This window comes from Erinaceus europaeus, chromosome 2 (genome assembly GCF_950295315.1).
Source record: "Erinaceus europaeus chromosome 2, mEriEur2.1, whole genome shotgun sequence".
Classification (NCBI taxonomy): Eukaryota; Metazoa; Chordata; class Mammalia; order Eulipotyphla; family Erinaceidae; genus Erinaceus; species Erinaceus europaeus.
In genome coordinates this window covers 134,377,534-134,398,828 of record NC_080163.1, presented here as the reverse complement: position 1 = coordinate 134,398,828, position 21,295 = coordinate 134,377,534, and the positions used below count along the sequence as shown (strand labels likewise).

General features: G+C 41.8%; 1 protein-coding gene across 1 annotated transcript; it reads right to left on the bottom strand.

Moving 5' to 3' along the window:
• Positions 1-1,438: 1,438 nt before the first annotated feature.
• Positions 1,439-19,289, bottom strand: CHST4 (carbohydrate sulfotransferase 4). Its single transcript, XM_060185213.1, has 2 exons — positions 18,969-19,289; positions 1,439-3,841 (listed from the first exon to the last, which is right to left on the bottom strand). The coding sequence occupies exon 2, from the start codon at positions 3,821-3,823 to the stop codon at positions 2,654-2,656; it is 1,170 nt and encodes a 389-aa protein (XP_060041196.1). The 5' UTR covers positions 3,824-3,841; positions 18,969-19,289; the 3' UTR covers positions 1,439-2,653.
• Between the last annotated feature and the right edge of the window lie 2,006 nt (positions 19,290-21,295).

Below are 21,295 nucleotides of genomic sequence, written 5' to 3'. Positions count from 1 at the left end.
TACAGATTAAACTTCTTATAAGAAAGGCATAGTTGTTCGTTGTATACTTTCTGTATTTTCTTATTTATTTTATTTTATTTCTTTCTTTATTTATTGGATACAGACAGTAAGAAATCAAGAGGGAAGAGGATGATAGAGAGGGAGAGAGACACCTGCAGCACAGCTTTACCACTTGAAAAGCTTTCCCCCTACAGGTGGGGTCTGTGGCTTGAACTTATAGAACTGTGCATTGTTGGCTGTGCAGTCAACCAGGTGCACCAACCACCACTTGGGCCCCTTAATTTATTTTTTGCCTCCAGGGTTATCTCTGGGACTCAGTGCCAGCACTAAGAATTCACTGCTCCCTGTAGTCATACCCCCCCTTTATTCAAAAGGACAGAGAGAAATTGAGAGGGGAGGGGAACACAGAGACGGAGAGAGAAAGACACCTGCAGACCTGCTTCACTGCTTGTGAAGTTTCCCTGCTGCAGGTGGAGAGTGCAGGCTCAAATCTAGGTTCTTGCACATAGATAGTACTGTGTGTGCTTAACTGAGTGTGCCAGCACCTGGCTTGTATACTTTCTGTTTTTTTAATTTTTTTAATTTATTTTAAAAAGGAGACATTGACAAAACCATAGGATAAGAGGGGTGCAACTCCACACAGTTCCCACCACCAGATCTCTGTATCCCATCCCCTTCCCTAATAGCTTTCTATTCTTTAACCCTCTGGGAATATGGACCCAAGGTCAATGTGGGATGCAGAAGGTGGAAGGTCTGGCTTCTGTAATTGCTTCCCCACTGAACATGGGCGTTGACTGGTCGATCCATACTCTCAGCCTGTCTCTCTCTTTCCCTAGTAGGGTGGGGCTCTGGGGAAGAGGAGCTCCAGGACACATTGGTGGGATCATCTGTCCAGGGAAGTCTGGTCGGCATCATGCTAGTATCTGCAACCTGGTGGCTGAAAAGAGAGTTAATATACAAAGCCAAACAAATTGTTGAACAATCATGGACCTAAAGGCTGGAATAGTGCAGATGAAGTGTTGGGGAGTCCTCCATTTTGTAAATAGCTAGTAGGCATATTTTAGTTATATTTCAGAGGGCCTGTAGCTATACTAGTTTTTTTTTCTCTGAGCCTGAAATCTAATATGCAGGTGGATCCAAGTTATTGTCTGGGGAGATGAATTCATGGCTGGAAAAGGGACAGAAAGCTGGGTCAGCGAAGAGAGTAGCTCCCTAATATGGGGTAGGGGGTATAAATACACTTTCAGCTCTGGCTTATGGTGATGGTAGCAGTTGAACCTGGGATCTCACAGTCTCAGGCATGAAAGCCTCTTTGCATAACCATTATACAATCTCCCTAGCATCTACACATTTTTAAGAGGACAATTTAGACTTAGTTCATCACTGATACCAAACATTGTCTTTGCAGTTTTTTTTTTTTTTGTGTGTGTGTGTGTGTGTGTGTGTGTGTGTGACAGACCATAGAAATAGTATTGGAAAAAAAAAAGAAATAGTATTGAATAAAAATATAGAAGGATGCTCATGCTCTAAAAAAGTATTTACTACTAAGTAGTAAGAAACTACAACAGGAGGAACTCAAATAGAATGTTCTTTTGTGTATTTATTAATTAACTATGAAAGTGTGAGAGAGATCAGTGCTCTACTCAGTTCTGGTTTATGAAGTACTAGGGATTAAACCTGGGACGTAGGGCATACAACCCCTCTGCTGTACTGCCTATCATCTCCCCAGCTCAGAATGTTATTTTGAAATTTTGTTGTTATTGGATGATAGTTTCACAGGTCAGAATCTGATATATGACAAGGCACCATGCATCTTCTGTGTATAGGCAGAAAAACATTGCAAGGAAGTGTCATTCAAATTAGATCCACAAATTAAGAACTCTCTCTGTTGAGTAAAAATTTGGTCTCAAATTTGTGGCACTTAGTGGCTATGATGAGCAAACACCCAACCCTCATTCCCATTATCCTTTTGAACCTACCAGGAGCTCTGAATGCTGAATTCATATCTTTTGTGGAATGTCCTTTTGAGCTTTTTGGTGGAAAAACCATTTTCCTTTCTGTCTACTTTCCCATAGGGTATGATGTGGTAGAGAAGTTCATAGATGTATTCTGCTGATACTATGTGGTACCAATATAATCCCAGGCCTTCCTGCCCCATTAGAGAAAGATAGAAACAGGTTGGGAGTATGGATCAACTGCCAATGTCCATGTCCAGCAGAGAAGCAATTACAGAAGCCAGAACTCCTGCCTTCTGCAACCCATAATGATCCTGGGTCCATACTCCCAGAGGGATAAAGAGTAGGAAAGCTTCCAATGGAGGGGATGGGATCCAGAACTCTGGTAGTGAGAATTGTATCCCTCTTATTCAGTGGACTTGTCTATCATAACTAAATCTATAATAATAATAAACAAAAGAATCCCAGACCTTGAAGTCACTGAGGTATACACAGAGATGAAGACCCTTGTTTCATTGGTGGAATGCACTGCTTCAGTAAAACTGTTGAGTGTTTTCTAGACAAGAGTAGTCAGTCACACTTGAGCATGTGTGGGCACAGTTCACAGTCATGTTAGGTACCAATAGAGACACAGAAGCAAGGCTTAAAGCCTTCAGGCAATGTGGCCACGACTTGTGTCAGGTGGGAACAGAGCCTCCTCAGCCCTCCTGATAATCTTTCTTGAAGAGGGCCCAGGTAGACAGAAGATCCAGAGACAGGTTTCTCTGCTCTTGTTTAGATTTGACCAGGTGGTAGCCCAGCAAATTCATGGCATGTCTGCAGACTGACTGAACTCGAGAAACCTTTTCATATGGCAAGGACCAGCGCCAGGCCTGGGAGACATTGAGGGCATTCCTGGCATTTGTATAGAAGGCATGACCACCCATGCCTTTGCCTCTGGTGATGTTGTGCACCCAGGTCTGCAGCTGGGGCAAGAATTTCAGCCGTGCATACTCATACATTCGGGCAGTCTGGGCCAGGGGCTCCCGGACCAGGTCCTCATAGCGAACAAGCAGGTAGCGCTGCTTCAGGACTTTTGGCAAGGACTGCACAGCATTGTAGATCTCCACGTGGCTTTGGCAAATGACCTGCATCAAATAGTAGGGCTGGTCCTCCTCCTTGTATTTCTGCCTATCTGGCCCCATCACAATGTGGCTGTCAGTCATGAGTTCGCCCTTGGTGTGTTCCCGAGATCTGAACACTGCACGAGGATCTCGCACCAGGTGCACGATGTGCAAATTGAGGGAAGGGTCTCTCAGCAGTGGGTAGAGCACCTGCAGGTTGAAGAAGCGCACCTCCTTGAGCACCACATGACTGTAGGAGTGGCAGGCCCTCTCTACCACCTCAAAGGGCTGGCGGTGGCACACAACTTTGCAGTGAGTCTGGGGTATGATCTGATCCCGCGAAAAGAGGTTGCAGGCAGGTGGGGAGCATAGAGCCCGGCTGACGGCCCATTGGAACAAGTGGGACTGTGTGCGGGGCCCCGGTTTCATGTAAGCATCTAAGACACTCATATCACACAGAAAGATGGAACGGATCAGGTCTCGCACTGCCATGTGCAATGTCGAGGCACTGCTTTGGGTGAAGGTTGTCCAGACGTGCCAGGCGGGCTCCATCAGGTAAAAGACATCTGGATGCTGGCCAAAAAGCTGCCCCACAAAAGAAGAACCAGAGCGCCAGGAGGACAGGATCAACACATGCACAGGCTTGGGCTCCTCCTTTGCAGGCTGGGATATGATGTTGTGGTCATACAAGTGGATGAGTAGACCACAGATGGTCAGCTGGGACACCATGAATAGCAGTGGCATCATTTTTTTGAAGTGTGTCATCTTGATGAACTGGATGACCTTTAAGAAAAGACAAGGAGACTGCATCTGTCATACAACCCTTTTCTAGAGATTATCACCTGCTCTTTAAACCTCGTCAAGGGGACAGGTGGTGGCGCACCTGGTTGAGTGCACATGGTAAGGTGCGCAAGGACCCAGTTGGAGCCCCCAGTCCCCACCTGTAGGGGGGAAAGCTTTGCAAGTGGTGAAGCTGGGCTGCAGGTGTCTCTCTCCTTCTCTATCACTCTCTTCTCTCTTGATTTTTGGCTCTATCCAATAAATAAGAAAAATTTAACAAAAGATAATGTAAACCTCTTCAGGGAGAGTAATAATGGAGTGCTGGAAACTTCTTGTAACTAATTTCGCAAAATCCTTCCCTAAATCAATACTTACTGCAAGCAGTAAACTATTTATTTATTGATTGATTGATTGATTGATTGATACCAGGGTTACAGCTGGGACTTGGCTGGTGCTTGGCTTATGAATCTACCCCCCTTTTCTCCTCTGCCTTTTACTCCTCCTCCTCTTCTTTGTAAAAAATGTATTAAGTCTCTTTAATTTATTTTTTAACTTATTTTTATTTATTTGATAGAGACAGAAATAAAGAGAGAAGGAGGAGACAGTGAGGAAGAGAGACACCTGCAGCCCTACTTCACCATTTTTGAAGCTTTCCCCCTGTAGTTGGGGAGCTGGGGGCTCGAACTTGGGCCCTTGCACAATGTGATGTGCTTCCTCAACCAGGTGCGCCATCACCCGGCCCCTGTTTTTTCTAACTTTTATTAGATAGGACAGAGAGAAATTAAAATAGGATAAGGAGACACAGAGGGAGAGAGAAAAATAAGACACCTGCAGATCTGCTTCACTGCTTATGAAATGTCCTCCCTGCAGGTGGGAAACAGGGGCTTGAACTCTGGTCCTTGCCCTTGGTAATCTGTGTGCTTAACTAGGTGTGCCACTGCCTGACCCCCTGTTCTTTATTTTAGGTTCATAAAAATTTCCCTTCTGGTCTTTCTTGTTCATTAAACTGCCCCAAAATGCCTGGGCTCAGCCTGATTTTATCAACACAGAGGAACAGCTCTACCCTGGCAACACACATGTCTTCACATAAGGCATGTAGGCAAAGCTAATGGCATTTTACTCGTTACAGTTGATGGCCCTGTGATTCTAAGAGTTCCTGTGGAACTAAGAGGCATAAGTTGACTTCTGGAGAACTGCCTTAAGGTCACTGCTCACTTACCCCACTATCCTGAATGAGATAGCTACAAAACAATATCTCATTGCCCTCTTTTATCTCAATGCATTACAGGACTTTCATTTTCACATATGATATGGTTACATGCAACAAAACTGTAATGCTTGGTGTTGTCTCCTCAGTGGCAGAGCCAAGGGCCTATTATATAAACTCTGATTTTGTTTTATTCCGTGGAATTAAGGGCTGGAGTTGTTATAATCAACTCTGAATCTGTTTGGACTGAGCCACTGTCTCCTTGGTATTTGACTCTATGGAAGTGTGACATGGCAACCACGGGGTGCCTGTAGTAGTGGTACTTGCAACACGTTGCTCATTGTACCATCTTGATGTTGGGCGAATGGGTGGCATGCTTCACCACTTTACAACACTTACTCAGGGCTACACCAACCCTAGGGAATGCCATCTCAACAAGAACTTAGATATTTATGAGGTTAGGATCTAGCTCACCTGGAAAAGCATGCAGCTTACTGTGTACAAGATCCTGGGTTTGAGACCTGGCACTACACGGGGAACACCCAGTACTGCACAGTGGTAGAACTGCACATGTAAGAGGCTTTGAAAACACACACATATGCACACACACACGCACACGCACACGCACACACACTTTCTCTCATCTCTCTTGGGACTTTACAATTATGAAATATTTTATCATTTATTTATTATTTAAAATATTCTGGGGCCAGGTGGTAGCAAACCTGCTTAAGCACATATAGTACAGGGTGCAAGGACCTGAGTTCAAGCCCTGGTCCCACCTGTGTGGGGAAAGCTTCACAAGGGTGAAGCAGGGCTGAAGATGTCTCTCTGTCTCTCTCCTTCTCTGTCTCCCCCTTCCTTCTCAATTTCTGTCTGTAACCAATAATAAATAAATAAAATTGAAAAAATATTCTGATAGGCAACACAGTAATCTTCATTCACAAGACAGGATGACTTTCTAGTTGTTAGATGTTAAACATCTAGAGAAAGGCTTTTGTTTTGACCACTCAGCACCACTCAGCTCTGGCTGTTAGTGTTGCTGGAGGGGACTTAACCTGGGACTGCTCTTGTTCAAGTCCTTTGTACCACCACTGTACTTTCCCTAGGGCTGGGCAGAGGTGTACTTAGTTAAGTGCACATGTTACAAAGTGCATAGACTCAGGTTTAAGCCCCAACCCCCACCAGCAAGGGGAAAATCTTCATGAGTGATGAAGCAGTGACACAAGTCTCTATCTTCCCCTTTCCTCTCAATTTCTCTGTCTTCATTCAATAAATTAATAATAGGTAAAATATTGAATATAATACCATAATTATACCCCCTTAATATGATATTAATTAAATTTTTGAATTATCATAACGCAGCTCAGCTCTGATTTATTTATGGTGGTAGAGAGGACAGAAACAGACTTTGGAGCCACCAGGCATAAGTCTTTTTACATAGCAAGTATGCTGTCTCCCCTGCCTGATATTCACTAGTTTTAAGAGCTAAGATAATTTTGGGTCCTTTGGGTGACTTCTTCGCATATATAACTATGGAGAGAGATAATAGATTTAACATAATGTAAAATATTAACAGTAGCAAGGAGATGATGTGCCTATCATGATATACCCAAGAAATTATCGCTTCCAGCTTTAACAAAGAAGAGAAAAAAGCTGCCTGGGAGATGATATAGTGAGTACTGATTAAAGGCAGGAGGTCACTGGGTTTGACCACTAGAAGAGGGAGGAGGAAGAAGAAGGAAAGGAGGAGGAGGAGGAGGAGGAGGAAAGACAGAGCTGGGGGTGTAGCTTAGTGTAGAGTAAATGTTTTGTATGCATGAGGCCCTTGAGCTGATCTCTAGCACTGCTCACCAAAGTAGAGGGAAAAACATAGATTTCTAGGCATTAATTTGCAGTTGGATTTATGGTGATTTTTTTTCAAAGCAACAGTTTTTTTAAAAATAAGGATTTTACTTATTTCACATGAGAGAGAATTTTGTGTGTGAGAGAGAAAGTAAGAGGAGCCAGTGCACCATCTTAGTACATGTGGCACCTAGGACTGAACAGGGAGCCTCAATGTGCAAGTCCTGTGCTCGTACCAGCTGAGATTTTCCTCAGATGCCTAGTGATGGTTCTTATTATTGATTTTTTTTTTACAAGTTTTTAGTCAAGGCTGGGAAATAGCTCAACTGATAGAGCACATGCTTTACCATATGTGAGGATCTGATTTGACACCCTGACCACATGGGAGCATCATACAAAGAGATGCTTCACAAATGGTAAAGCAATGATGTGGTACCTTCTCCTTCTCTGTCTGTCTCTCTCGCCTCTATTTAAACAGAATTTTAAAACAAGGAGTCCACCAAGTCCACCTTCACGCAGTATGGCCAAGACCAGTGTTAGGTGGGAACAGACTGCCTTCCTGGTAGTCTTGCCTGAAGGGGGCCCATAGATCTAGAGATTTGGCCAGCAAACTCACAGTATGGCTGCAGTCTCTATGAATTTGAGAAACTTTTTTATAAGGCAAGGAGCAGCACCAGGCCTGGTAGGATTGAGGGCATTCCTGAATTTGTATAGAAAGCATTTTTACTCAAGTTACTGGTTGAAGGCCTGTGAATCCGCTCCCCCCTTTTAAGACATCTTTCTTTTTAAAGACTTAAGAGATTCACTGTGCCACCTCCCAGATCATGGCCCGTTGACTTCTGGGGAGCTGCCCTCAAGGTCACTGCTCCACTCAACCCACTATCTTGAAGGAGATTTCTATAAAACCATATCTCAATGTCCTCTTTTATTTTAGTTTATAGGACTTTTCATTCCCATGTATAATATGGTTGTTGGCTGTAAAACTATAAAGCTTTATCTTGGTGTTTTCTCCTCAGTGGCACAGCCAAGGGCCTGTGATATATTCTTTGATTTAGTCTCATTCTGTGGAATTAGGGGCCGGAGTTCCTGACCCAGCATGGACCCCCAATAATAATTTATATGAGTCTGTTTGGACTGAGCCATTGTCTCCATGATAGCTGACTATGGAAGTGTGGCATGGCGACCCCGGGGTGCCTGCAGTAGTGGTACTTGCAGCACATTGGTCACTGTGCCATCTTGATGCTGGGGGAATGTTTGGGGGAAATGCTTCAGCATTTGACAACACCTACTCAGGGTTGCTGAGTACAGCAGGATAAGCTGTGCACTGCCCAATCCTAGGGAATGCCATCTCAACAAGAATTTAGATATTTATGAGGTTAGCATTTAGCTCACCTGGAAAAGCATGCAGCTTATTGTGTACAAGGTCTTGGCTTTGATACCTGGCACTACACAGGGATCACCAAGGGACAGTGAAGAAGCTCTATGGGTGGTGGTGTAATGCTATCATGCTGTTATTTCTCTCTGTCTCAATCTCTCCCTAACTGAAATTTTAAAGATTAAAAAAAAAATCTCGGGAGTTGGTCGGTAGCGCAGCAGATTAAGCGCACATGGCGCAAAGCGCAAGCACTGGCTTAAGGATCCCGGTTTGAGCTCCTGGCTCCCCACCTGCAGGGGAGTTGCTTCACAGGCAGTGAAGCAGGTTTGCGGGTGTCTTTCTCTCCCCCTCTCTGTCTTCCCATCCTCTCTCCATTTCTCTCTGTCCTAACAATGGCATAAATAATAACAACAATAATAACTACAATAACAATAAAAAAACAAGGGAAACAAAAAGGAAAATAAATAAATAAAAAATATTTTAAAAATCTCTAATTTGGTAGAATTGCACATATAAGAGGCCTTGAAAATACACACTCTCTATATATGTATTTTAAAATCATTAAATACATTTTTAATTATTTAAAATGTTCTGATAGGTGACAAGGTAATTCTCACTCAACAAGACAGGATGACTTTCCAGTTGTTACATGCTAACTATCTAGAGAAATATGTTTGTTTTGTCCACAGAGCACCACTCAGTTCTGGCTATTTTGTTTTTGTTAGGATGACTCAGCAGCATTCAGCTTTGGCTACTAGTGGTACTGGAGAGGACTTAACCTAGAACCTCTCACGTGAAAGTTTTTTTTTTTTTTTTTTTGTGCTACCACTGTTGTCTCCTGGGTTCTGAAGTCTCAATTTGTAATGTACACTAAGGCTCATTCAGACTAGTGCAAACCCTGAATTTATTCCCTTTACATTCAAGGTTCACTTTATGTAAAATTATCTGTGTCATACAAGGATATTATTCCAGTTAAAATATTATTTCAATATCTACTTTTAAAGTTATTTATCATTTCTTACTTTTTTTTTCTAGAGCCCTGTTCAGCTCCTGTTTATGGGGGAGTGTGGGATTGAACACAGATCTTCAGAACCTTATACATGAAAGTCTTTTGTATAACCATTATACTATCCCCTCTACCTGATATTAAAATTTTTTAATTAACAGAATCTGGCTTAGCTCTGCCTCATGGTGGTGCAAGGGACTGAACATGAAAAAAAATAGCTATTTTTATATTTAATTGAATTTATTTATTAGATAATAATAGAGAGAAATCAAGAGAGCAAGGGGAGATAGGGAGAGAGAAAGAGAGACAGTTATAGCAGTCTTCATCACTTGTGAAGCTTCCCTCTATAGGTAAAGTATGGGAGCCTGAACCCAAGTCTTTGAGGATTGTAACGTGTGCATTCAGCCAAGTGCACCACTGCACAGAGAGGGGGAGAGAAAGACAGACACCTGCAGACCTGCATCACCGCTTGTGAAGTGACTCCCCTGCAGATGCGGAGCTGGGGGCTCAAACCGGGATCCTTAAGCCGGTTCTTGGACTTGGCGCCACGTGCACTTAACCCGCTGCGCTACTGCCCGACTACTGCTGCTAATGCCCAGTAAAATCCTTCTAAAAAAGAACTGTTGCTTAAAAAAAAAAAAAGTCAATTCTAAATCCAACTCCAAATTACTGCCTAGAAATTTATTTTTTGGGGTCGGGTGATGATGCACCTGGTTGAGTATATATGTTACAATGTGCAAGGACCTGGGTTTGAGCCCCTGGTCTCCACCTGCTGGGGGAAAGTTTTGCTGAGTGGTAAAGCAAGGTTGCAGGTGGCTCTCTGTCTCTCTGCCTTGCTTCATTTGTGAAGCTTTCCCCACCTGCAGTCAGACTGGCATCATGGTAGCATCTAAAACTTGGTGGCTGCAAAGCATTAAAGATATAAAGTGGTACTTCTTCTCTGTGTCTTTCTCTCCTACTTTCACTCACCCTCTATCTAAAAAGAAAAAAAGAGAAATTAAGGGATCCACCAAGAGCAATTATCTTGACAGAAAAAAAAAAGATTTTAATAAGTTATGGTCATGTGGCTTAAGTTATTTTAAAATATTTCATTTATATATTTATTTATTGTTTATTGTATAGAATTAGAGAAATTGAGAAGGAAGGGAGAGGTAGGGAAGGAAGGAGGGAGGGTGAGAGTGGGAGACAGAGAGAGAGAGAGAGACCTACAGCACTGTTTTAGCACTCATGAAGCTTTCCCCCTGCAGGTGGGCACTGGGTGCTTGAACCAGCATCCTTGCAATTTTTTTTACATTTCTTTATTGGGGGATTAATGGTTTACAGTCAACAGTAAAATACAATAGTTTGTACATGCGTAACATTTCCCAGTTTTCCACATAACAATTCAACCCCCACCAGGTCTTCCGCTGCCATCATGTTCCAGGACCTGAACCCTCCCCTTTATTCCAGAACATCCTTGCAATTTATAACATGTGCACTCAACCAGGTGCAGCATACTCAGCCCCTTAAATTATTTTGAACTGGATCATATTCATGGACATTGAATTACAAGGCACAGAATTTAAAACAAGTCTTCATACTATCTCAAATATATAAAGAATGCATACAACTCAACAACCAAAAGGAACTATTCATTAAATATGTGCAGAGAATATGAATTGACAGTTTTTCCCAAGAAGACTTACAGATGCCCATCAGGTATATGCAAAGATGCTCAACATTAATGAACATAAGGGAAATGCTGTTCAAAAATACAATGAGATGTCACCTCACATTTGTTAGGCCAATACCAAACAAATACGTACACACAAACAAAAACCAAGAAATAGCAAGTGTCCATGAGGGCACTGCTGGTAGAAATGTAAGTTGGTGCAGCCTCTAAGGAAAATAACACGAAATTGCCTCAGAAGATTGAAAGCAAAACTGCCATATGACCCAGCAGTTCCACTTCTGACTATTCAAAGAAAACAAAAACACTGACTCATATTCATAGAAACATAATTTATAATAGCCTAGATAATAGAAGCAACCTAAGAATCCACAAAGGGACATGTTGATAAAGAAGTTGTGGTATGTATAAGTATACACACATACACAATGGAACACTACTCAGACACAAAAAGGATAAAATCTCACCATTTGCAGTTACATGGATGGACATCGAGGGCAGTATGTTAAGTGAAATAAGTCAGAGGAAGATAAATACTTCATAATCTTGCTTATATGAGGAACAGAACGCAAACATTGATACAGAGAACAGACTGGTAGTTGTGAGATTGCAATGAGAGAGATAAAATGAGTGGCAGTGTTCAAAAAGGTATAAAGTCCAAGTTATAAAGAATTCATGGGGATGAAATATACAGCTCATTACTATAGTTAATACTGTCTTATATATTTCAATGTTGCTAAGAGAGTAGATATTAAAAGTTTATTGTCACAGGAAAAAATGAACTCATATTGATCAGAAACCATTCTTTTATGTCCAGAGCTCTAGAGATTCTACAGAGTGAGTTTTATTTGATTCATTCATTTATTTATTTACTTAAAAGAGACATAAGAGCTGCTCTGTCATATTAGTCATTGTCAAGGACCAAATCCTGGATCTTATACATGTAGGGCATCTGCTCTATCATCTTCCATACCACAACGAAGTACATTTTAGCAAAATAATTTTGTAGCTAAAAATGTGACTTAGAGTTTATAGCTTGTTTCCAGATCGAGCAGATTTCCTGTGGAAGTCCCCTGAACTTTCAGGGAAGTGTGTAATGAGCTAAGCCAAACCTTGTCAGTGGGACAGAAACCCCTTTCCTCCACCCATCACAACAATGTATTTCCTCCCCATGTGCCAGCTGGATCAGGCAAAGATCATCCTTTTTTTTTTTCTTGCCAAAAAGTGTTTCTCTAAGTGCTAGGAAAATGTCAAGTCAGGATAATTCCTGTCATTAGACAGGAGCAACAAAGGCGTGTTCCTAGTCCTTTGAAACTTGACCCAAGAGGAAATGGTTAGGAATCAATCCATTATTGATAATTGTCTGAGAATGACCTCCTAGCCCCCAAAGACTGAAGAGGTGACTTTAACAAGAGATCTTCTCCCAAAGGCAATGGACTTGGGGAAAAGTCTAAAACAAAGATAGGAAACAATGGGGCAAAAGAAATAGACAAAGAGAGAACTTGACCTGTACATGATTATGTATAAGGAAGCTGATAGATTTTATACACAGGCTCTATCATCAACTCAGATAAAAGATAACAGTTCTTAAGAATTAGGTATGTAAATCTTTCAAAGTTACACCCTCTCTCCTCCAGTCCTGGTTTTTGTCCAACTCGGTGTCCAAAGTAGTTTGGTAGCTGTGAGTCCCTTTTCCTGCCAATATTTCCTGGCCTCATGCCCATTCCCTCCCAGAGCAGGAGCCAGATCTTCTAACTCAGTCCCTACTTGTCCTTAGGCTTTGGTTGCCTACTGTTTCTGCCATGGAAATCCTCAGACTTCTTCCTCTGCCTTTTCTTTTACCAGCCAGAAAGCAAGTAGGCTTTTTGTAAAGCATGTCACCTGTACACTGGGACCCAGACAGATTGGGGCTAACCAGAATTACCAGGGAATGAATACTTCAGGGTGTGTAGGCAACCTCCTCTCTGCAGACTGTAATCAGTATTTACTCTTCAGTTACAGCATCTCAGTTTAAGAGACATTCATATAGACTGAGAAGTGGAAATGAATGGAAAGTTTAGGGGTATGGTCTGGGAGATGGAGCAGTAGATAAACCATTGGACTCTCATGCATGAGGTCTGAGTACATTCTCTAGCAGCACATGTTCCAGAGAGATGTGTGGTTCTCTCTCTCTCTCTCTCTCTGTCTCTTTCCTCCTATCTTTCTCATTAATTAATAAATAAAAATTTTAAAAAGTTTAGGAGAAAACCTAAATCTTAGAAGGAGGTAACTTTCAGGTTGAAAACCAATAGGTAGGCAGAATCTTGAGGAAAGAGTGGTCATCTTGCAAATATCTCAGGGCTTCTAAATAAGAAGGGAGATTATGCTTAATAGCCTGAGATAGCCTGGGAGAAGCAAGGTGATGTGTCTTCACAAAGAAAAAGATTTTTTTTTAAATGGCAGGCTCTAACCACTGGCTTTCCTGTACTAATTTTCTCTGTAGCTCTTAGAGTTTACAATGCTTTTTTTTTCTTTCACAATGCTTTTGAGAAGATTGTGACATGACTCCATCCCAGACCTTAGTCCACCTTCCAGAAATTTTTTCTGACTATTCAATTCAGTGCTTGAATTCCACCCTTCTGGTTGCCAAGCCCCAGGTCTGCTCATCTCCAGCCTGGCCTTTGATAGTAAGTAGCTTCTTCTTGTCTTTCAGGTCATATCCATCATCTACTGCTGTCCAAAATGATCTTTTTAAAGCACAAGTCTGCCAATCCCTCCTTAAGAGTACTCTATAGCTTTCCAACAGTCACAGAAATTAACAGAAAACTCCAAATCTTGGTCACGTATTTCATCAGTTGAACACAGGACTTGCATGTATGAGATCCCAGCTTTGGGCCCATACTGCATATGCTAGAATGGGGGTTCTCTTCCACCCCCCATCACTCTCTCTCTCTCTCTCTATATATATATATATATATGAAATTTTAAATATTTATTTATTTTCCCTTTTGTAGCCCTTGTTTTTTTTTGTTGTAGTTATTATTGTTGTTATTGATGTCGTCATTGTTGGATAGGACAGAGAGAAAAGGAGAGAAGAGGGGAAGATAGAGGGGGGTGAGAAAGATAGACACCTGCAGACCTGTTTCACTGCCTGTGAAGCGACTCCCCTGCAGGTGGGGAGCCGGGGGCTCCACCCGAGATTCTTATGCTGGTCCTTGCACTTTGTGCCACGTGTGCTTAACCCACTGCACTACCGCCCAACCCCCAATCTTTCTTCTTTCTTTTTGGACTTTCGGCTACAGACTTTACTTTCTGTTCAACATAACCTGCCTTCTTATTTAGAAGCCCTGAGACATTTGCAAGATGACCAGTCTTCCCTCATGATTCTGCCTACCTGTTGCTTTTCAACCTGAAAGTTACCTCCTACCTAAGATTTAGGTTTTCCCATAAACATTCCATTCATATCCACTTCTCAGTCTATATGAATGTCTCTTACACTGGGATGCTGTAACTGAAGAGTAAAGTTATTTCTCACCTTGTTTATAGTTACATAGCAGTTGTAACTCATTAGGTCCCAGTTAATACTTATTGGCTGAATAAATAGTTGAATATAAGGCACAGACATTGACAGAAACCAGGTAGCAATGAAATCTATGGACAAGATGAAGCCTATCCTTTCCCAAAATGAATAGATATCTCTTTAATATCTGTTACTAAAACTTAGGTATTATGTTGAGTATTAGATACAGACCTAGTGCCATTTCAACAGTGTGCAGCAAGATATTAGTAAGGTGGATGTATAGGTTTGATGTGATATGATACAGTTAACCCCCCTCCAGAAAGCAAATTGTATCTGTGTTGAGCATATAGTAATAAAATATTGGGATACTATGAATATTATTTTATCTAATTAATTAATTAATTTTTATGAGAGCACTGCTCAACTCTGGTTTATGGTGATATGGGGGGATTGAACTTGGGACTTTGGAGCCTTACACATGAGAGTGTCTTTGCATAACCATTATGCTATGTACCCTTGCCCCTATTTTATTTACTTATTGCATAACTTTTATTGATTTGATACTGATTTAAGATACTATAAAATTTTGGGGGCTAGGTGGTGGCACACCTGGTTGAGTGCACATGTTACAGTGCGCAAGGACCCAGGTTCAAACCCCCAGTCCCCACATGCAGGGGGAAAGCTTTGCAAATGGTAACGCAAGTGTCTCTCTGTCTCTCTTTATCTCTATCATCCCTTTCCCTCTCCATTTCTGGATGTCTCTATCCAATAAATAAATAAAGATAATAAAAATATATTTAAAAAAAGATACTATAAAATTTTGGGCATACAGATTCAAACTCCTAGATGTGTGTGAGACTCTTTGCACCCATCACCAAAATTCTGGTGTCATCTCTCTACCAGAGATCCCTCTACTCATTCCTCCCACCTCCCCAGCCTTTCTCTTCCCCCTGGCAACCATCAGATGAAAATAAGACATAACAGTCATAAGTTTATGAATATTACCTTTAAAATATTTACCAAAAAGATAAAAAGAAAAGAAAAAAAAAGCCCCATTGCAAGACAATAGAATACTCAAATTACTTCTCTTGCTCTAACCAGGCCAGAAAAAGAAGGGAAGGGGTCAGGCAGTTATGTGGTCAGTAAAGTGCACATGTGACTGTGCTTAAGGACCTGGGTTCAAACTATTGGTTCCATGTGAAGGAGGGAAGGCATCACAAGTGGTGAAGCAGTGCTGACCTTCTCCCCTTATCTACTTCTTTCCTCTCAATTTCTCTCTGTCCTGTCAAAGAAAGAAGGAAAGAAAGACAGGAAGGAAGGAAGCAAGGAAGGAAAGAAGGAAGGAAGGAAGGAAAAAAAGGAAAAATGGCTGCTAGAAGTAGTGGATTCATCATGTAGACATCAAGCCCCAACGATAACCTTGATGGCAACAACAACAGATAATAATAAATTCAAAAAAAAAAAAGAGAGAGAAAGAAGGCGAGAAATTCTTTCATTGTATCTCATCACTGATCAGTGTGAGAATAATTTTAAAACATTTTATCTTAGAGATGGGTGGGTGATATCACTTGCACAAGCCACACTTTATTATTAAAGAGTTATGAGCTTTAGGATCTTGAAGAACCTCATCAAAGAGGGCATCCATGTTAGGTGCAAAGACAGAGACTTCATCCAACAAGCAATCCAGCTACAGAGAGCTTAACCATCTACGAGGCCCAAATTGGCACTGTGAAGCCTTTTAGAAACAAAGTGAGGCATTCTAAGAAACATATTCATCCTGGATGAAGATTCCTGGATTCCTGGATTCCAGTCACGGACACATTCCTAATTTAGATTCTCCTGTGAGATTATCCCCCTGTAACCAGGAATTACATCTAGATAGCAGAAGATACTTGCACAAACAGAACAGAGCTGGGTTAGGGAAGCTACATCCACACCCAGTACTTGTATTAAACCCATGGGAAAAGGGTGTCCACATAATAAACTTACTGGACTGAAAGTACCAGGAGGCCCTGGTCCTCACCACTGCCATATCTTTAGTGCCAATGACAGTGCCTGGTGCCCAGAAGATGCTTAAAAATTTTTTTTTTCAATCTTTATTTATATGCTGGATAGAGACAGTCAGAAATTGAGAGGGAAGGGGGTGATAGGGAGAGAGACAGAGAGACACCTGCAACCCTGCTTCACCACTTGTGAAGGTTTCCCCCTACAGGTGGGGGCCAGGGGCTCGAACCTGGGTCCTTGCGCACTGTAACATGTGCGCTCAACCAGGTGTGCCACCACCTGGCCCCCAGAAGATGCTTAATAAACTCTATGAAGGAATATTCAAGTGACCAGATACTTGTTGATTTTTTTTTTTAACCTATCTGAGGTGCCCTCTTTGATCTAAGGATGAAAGGCAGGGCAAGATATTTTCATTTTGTACATATAAAAGTATTTCAGGGCTTAGAAGATAGTTCACCATCTAGAACAAAAGGCTTGTGAGTCAGGCCCCCAGCACCACATAGGAGCACTAAGGTTGACCCTAGAGGAGCTCTATGGATCCTGGAGTGGTGGTTTTGTGTCTCTCTCCTCATGAAAAATAGGGCATGGGAAAATAGAGCACATATGTTACCATATGCAAGGACTAGGTTCAAGCCCCCGGCCACTACATAGGAGCATCTATAGGGGACGGCTTCACAAGCAGTGGAGTGGTGCTCTATTTCTCTCTCCCCTCCACACATATAATTTACTTATTTTTTCAAAGCAGTACTCAGTTTTGGCTTATGGTGGTGCTGGGGATTGCACCTGGACCTTTGGTGCCTCATGCATGAAAGTCATTATGTTATATCCACAGCCCAACTCCCCCCCCTTTTTAAAAATGTTGTTTATTTATTTATTTTAAATTTTTTGCCTCCAGGGTTATCACTGAAGCTCGGTGCCGGCACTATGAATCCATGGCTCCTGGAGGCCATTTTTTCCATTTTATTGACTAGGACAGAGAGAAATTAAGAGAAGAGGGGGAGATGAATAGATAGATAGATAGATAGATAGATAGATAGATAGATAGATAGATAGAGAGAAAGAAAGATAAATAGCTACAGATCTGCTTCACCAATTGTGAAGCAATCCCCCCTTCAGGTGGGAAGCAAGGGGCTCTATCTGGGATCCTTGAATGAGTCCTTGCTCTTAGTACCATGTGTGCTTAACCTGGTATACAATACCCCCCCAGCTTTCTCTAACTTTTCTTCTTCCTCTCTGTTTTGCTCTTTCACCCCCTATGTAGAGGAAAGGGGGGAAAAAAGGCTACCAATGTAGGCCTGGAGCCATAGCAATAGCCCTGGTGGCAAAACAAACACATAAACTTCAATTGCAGTTAGAAGTTTCAACCTTGTTTAAGGTCCTAACAAATAGTGTCTTTTTTTTTTTTTTTTTTGCCTTCAGGGTTATTGCTGGGGCTCAGTGCCTGTGCTAGAGTCCACTACTCCTGAAGGCCATTTTTCCCATTTTGTTGCCTTTGTTGTTGCCCTTGTTGTTACTGTTATTATTGTTGTCATTGCTATTGTTGTTGCTGGATAGGAGAGAGAAAAGAGGAGAGAGGAGGGGAGACAAAGAGGGGAAGAGAAAGACAGACACCTGCAGACCTGCTTCACCACCTGTGAGGCGACCACCCCGCAGATGGGGAGCTGGGAACTGGAACCTGGATCCTTATGCTGGACCTTGTGCTTTGCGCCATGTGTGCTTAACCCACTGCGCTACCGCCTGACCTCCTTTTTTTTTTTTTTTTTTTAACAGAGACAGATAGGCAGAGAAAGAGTCCACGACATAAAATCTTCAGTGCAGTGGGGGCTAAACTCAAGCCTGGGTTGTACACTTGGCAAAGCAGCATACTATACAAGTAAGCTATTTTCCCCAGCCCAGTCATATCAAATAGAAGTAGGTCTCTTCTACCTTGACTGATATGCTGGCCTCATAAATTCATCTTATTTTAATATAGAAATGATGCTCCACAACTGTGAAAGCCACAGTTCTGACAACAACCCACTTTAACACTTAAGTCAATGATGAGTCTCACCTGCATTTTTCAGCCTAAGAAAACCAAACCTTCAGTGTGTACACAGTGTTGGTAAGAGCCCTTCCTGGATCAGGACCCTGAGAGTTCGCAATGGCCACACTATACCTTCACCTGAGCTTGAGAAAAACCCAAAGCCACCTGCGCCTCCTTGGCACCTGAGAAGCTATGAGAAGTAGAGACTTGAACTCCAAAGGCAGAATTTGAATGAGTCATATGCTGCAGGGAAACTACACAAAATATTCTTCATACTACTAGCATTCAGGCTCTTTTCCTTTTAGGGTTGGAACTGGGTGGGGCAGGCAGTGTGCTTTTTCACAAAGATTCTCCAGGTGAATCTGATTGGGAAGGGTCACCTCCACTACTCCCTCTCCACCATAAAAAAAATTCCTAATTAGCTTTCCAAGGTTATCTCACCCTCCAACCCAGTGGTTCTGGGGCAGTGACCCTGTTTTTGGAATATAGAGAGAAGTCTTACCTTGCTAGTGGCTTAGGCTTTCTGCTGCTTAGGCTCACTGCTGGCTGGGCTGTGTAACTCTGCCCTCTGACTCACCAACTCTCCTCCTTGGATTCCTCCTCCTACTTGAGCATTTTGCATAACCAGCCCAACTCTGAGCAAATTCCTTTGCCCTCTCGCTTCTGCCAAAAAAAAAAAAAAAAAAAAAAACCCAAATTCTGATACAGAGGCTGAGCAAGCATTATCCCTCAGGGTCCTCAATATTAGCAACTTTACCACAGAGAGATTCAGGGATGGGGAGATTCTGCATGAGACCAGCAAAAGCAAAGAAGGGAGAGCTGTTTCCCCTTTAATGGGAAGGTGGTCCTGGAATGTAGACTTCTTAGAGGTAGCTAAGAAGGGAGTTAACTAATCATGAACCTAAAGGCTGGAGTAGTTCAGATGAAGAGTTGGGGGTGTCTGCGTTCTGTAGATAGCTAGTAGGCATATTTTAGTTATATTCAAAAGGGCCTGTGGCTATACCAGTTTTTTTCCCCCTGAACCTGAAATCTGATATGCAGGTGGATCCTAGTTATTGTCTGGAGAGATGATGCCATGTTCAGCAAGGAAGTAATTACAGAAGCCAGGCCTTCCACCTTCTGCATCCCACAATGACCTTGGGTCCATACTCCCAGAGGGTTAAAGAATAGGAAAGCCATCAAGGGAGGGAATGAGATAGGGAGTTCTGATGATGGGAATTGTGTGGAGTTGTACCCCTCTTATCCTATGGTTTTGTCAGTGTTTCCTTTCTGTAAAAAAAAGAAATAAATAAATAAAAAAGAAGGGAGTTAACCCTTAAGGCAAAATGGGGAGAGAGAGAGAGAGAGAGGGAGGGAGGGAGGAGAGAGAGAGAGAGAGAGAGAGAGAGAGAGAGAGAGAGAGACCTCTAGGAGAACTAGGATATTTATTTAAACTGACAGGGAAATTACAACCCAGATGCTTGCTTGTAAAAGTTTAAACCAGATTCTTTCATCTTAATAATCTCTGATCCAGAAAGAAGAGAAAATTTGAGAGTTATTTCTGGATTGTATCTGCCTACTCACGCCCACTAGGCTCAAGGAGTTCACTGTCATATTCAACATTCTCACACTTCTTGAAAGAGGTAATAACTAGATGTTTGGGAGAACATAGATATAGCAGCAGCGAGTTGGGCTAGAGGACAAACATTTCCCACCTCAAGAAAAGAGACCTTATCTTTAAGACTCCTTGGAGGCAGCTGAAAAGAGTTATCTCTTAAGGCAAAAATCATCTCTGATACACAAAGAGGAGAAAATTTGAGAGTTATTTCTGGATCTACTTATGCCTACTGAATTCAGAGAGTTAATTTTTTTTAACCTTTGTGTCATATTCAACATTCTCACCCTTCTTGCAGGAGGCACTAACCAGATGTTTGGGAAGACACAGATAAATCAGCAAAGAGTTGGGGTAGAGGATAAACACTCCCCATCTCAAGAAAAGAGATGTATCTTTCAGGTTTACAACTGTGTGTCTGGGAAAATCACATAACCATTCTGAGCTATTTTACATAGTTGTCAGTGTAAAACAGGAATTGAGAAGAACTCTTTACAAGTACATGAATTATGGTATGTTAAAGCCATGGACATTTTTAAAGACATTTTAAATTTGTGATTAACAGTGTTTTACAAGATTGTAAGATTACAGGGTGTAGTTCCACACCACACCTACCACCAAAGTTCTGTGTCCCCACTCCTCAGTGATAACCACTGTAGTTCTTACAAAGTCTTAGAGACTGTTTAAAGTCATTGATTTTGGAGTCAGAGATCTGGGCAAATCATTCCTTGAGCCATAGAATTTCAGTATAAGGGTAACTTTATCAACCTTATAGACTTTTTATGAATTTTAGAATTAGATAATTGCATATAATGCCCCTACACAATGCTATGACAATAATGAGTTCTTAAAATTTTTTTAATTTATAAAATGGAGATAATGACAAGACCGTAGGATAAGAGAGTAGTAAGTTTTAAAGTGGTTATTTGTTGAATCATAATAGTACCTGTTCTTACTTAGCTGGCTGGCTCATTTTCTAGTCCTTGAAAGAGAAAGCGCAGGCCAAGAGCTACATGAGTTTGGGGATAACCTAAGAGGTTATATTTGCTGGTTTCCATCAGCTGAACCTTCTTAGGTCTTATCATTGGCACAAATGCCCAGAGCTGTGATTGTGCCTTGATTTGATATTAGTTGTATGGCCCTTTCTCCTTTCTCTTTGGTAGAAGAGAAACTACCTTCCAAAGATGCAATAATGACAGCGGCCAGGTGATGGTGCACCTGGCTAAGTACATACATTA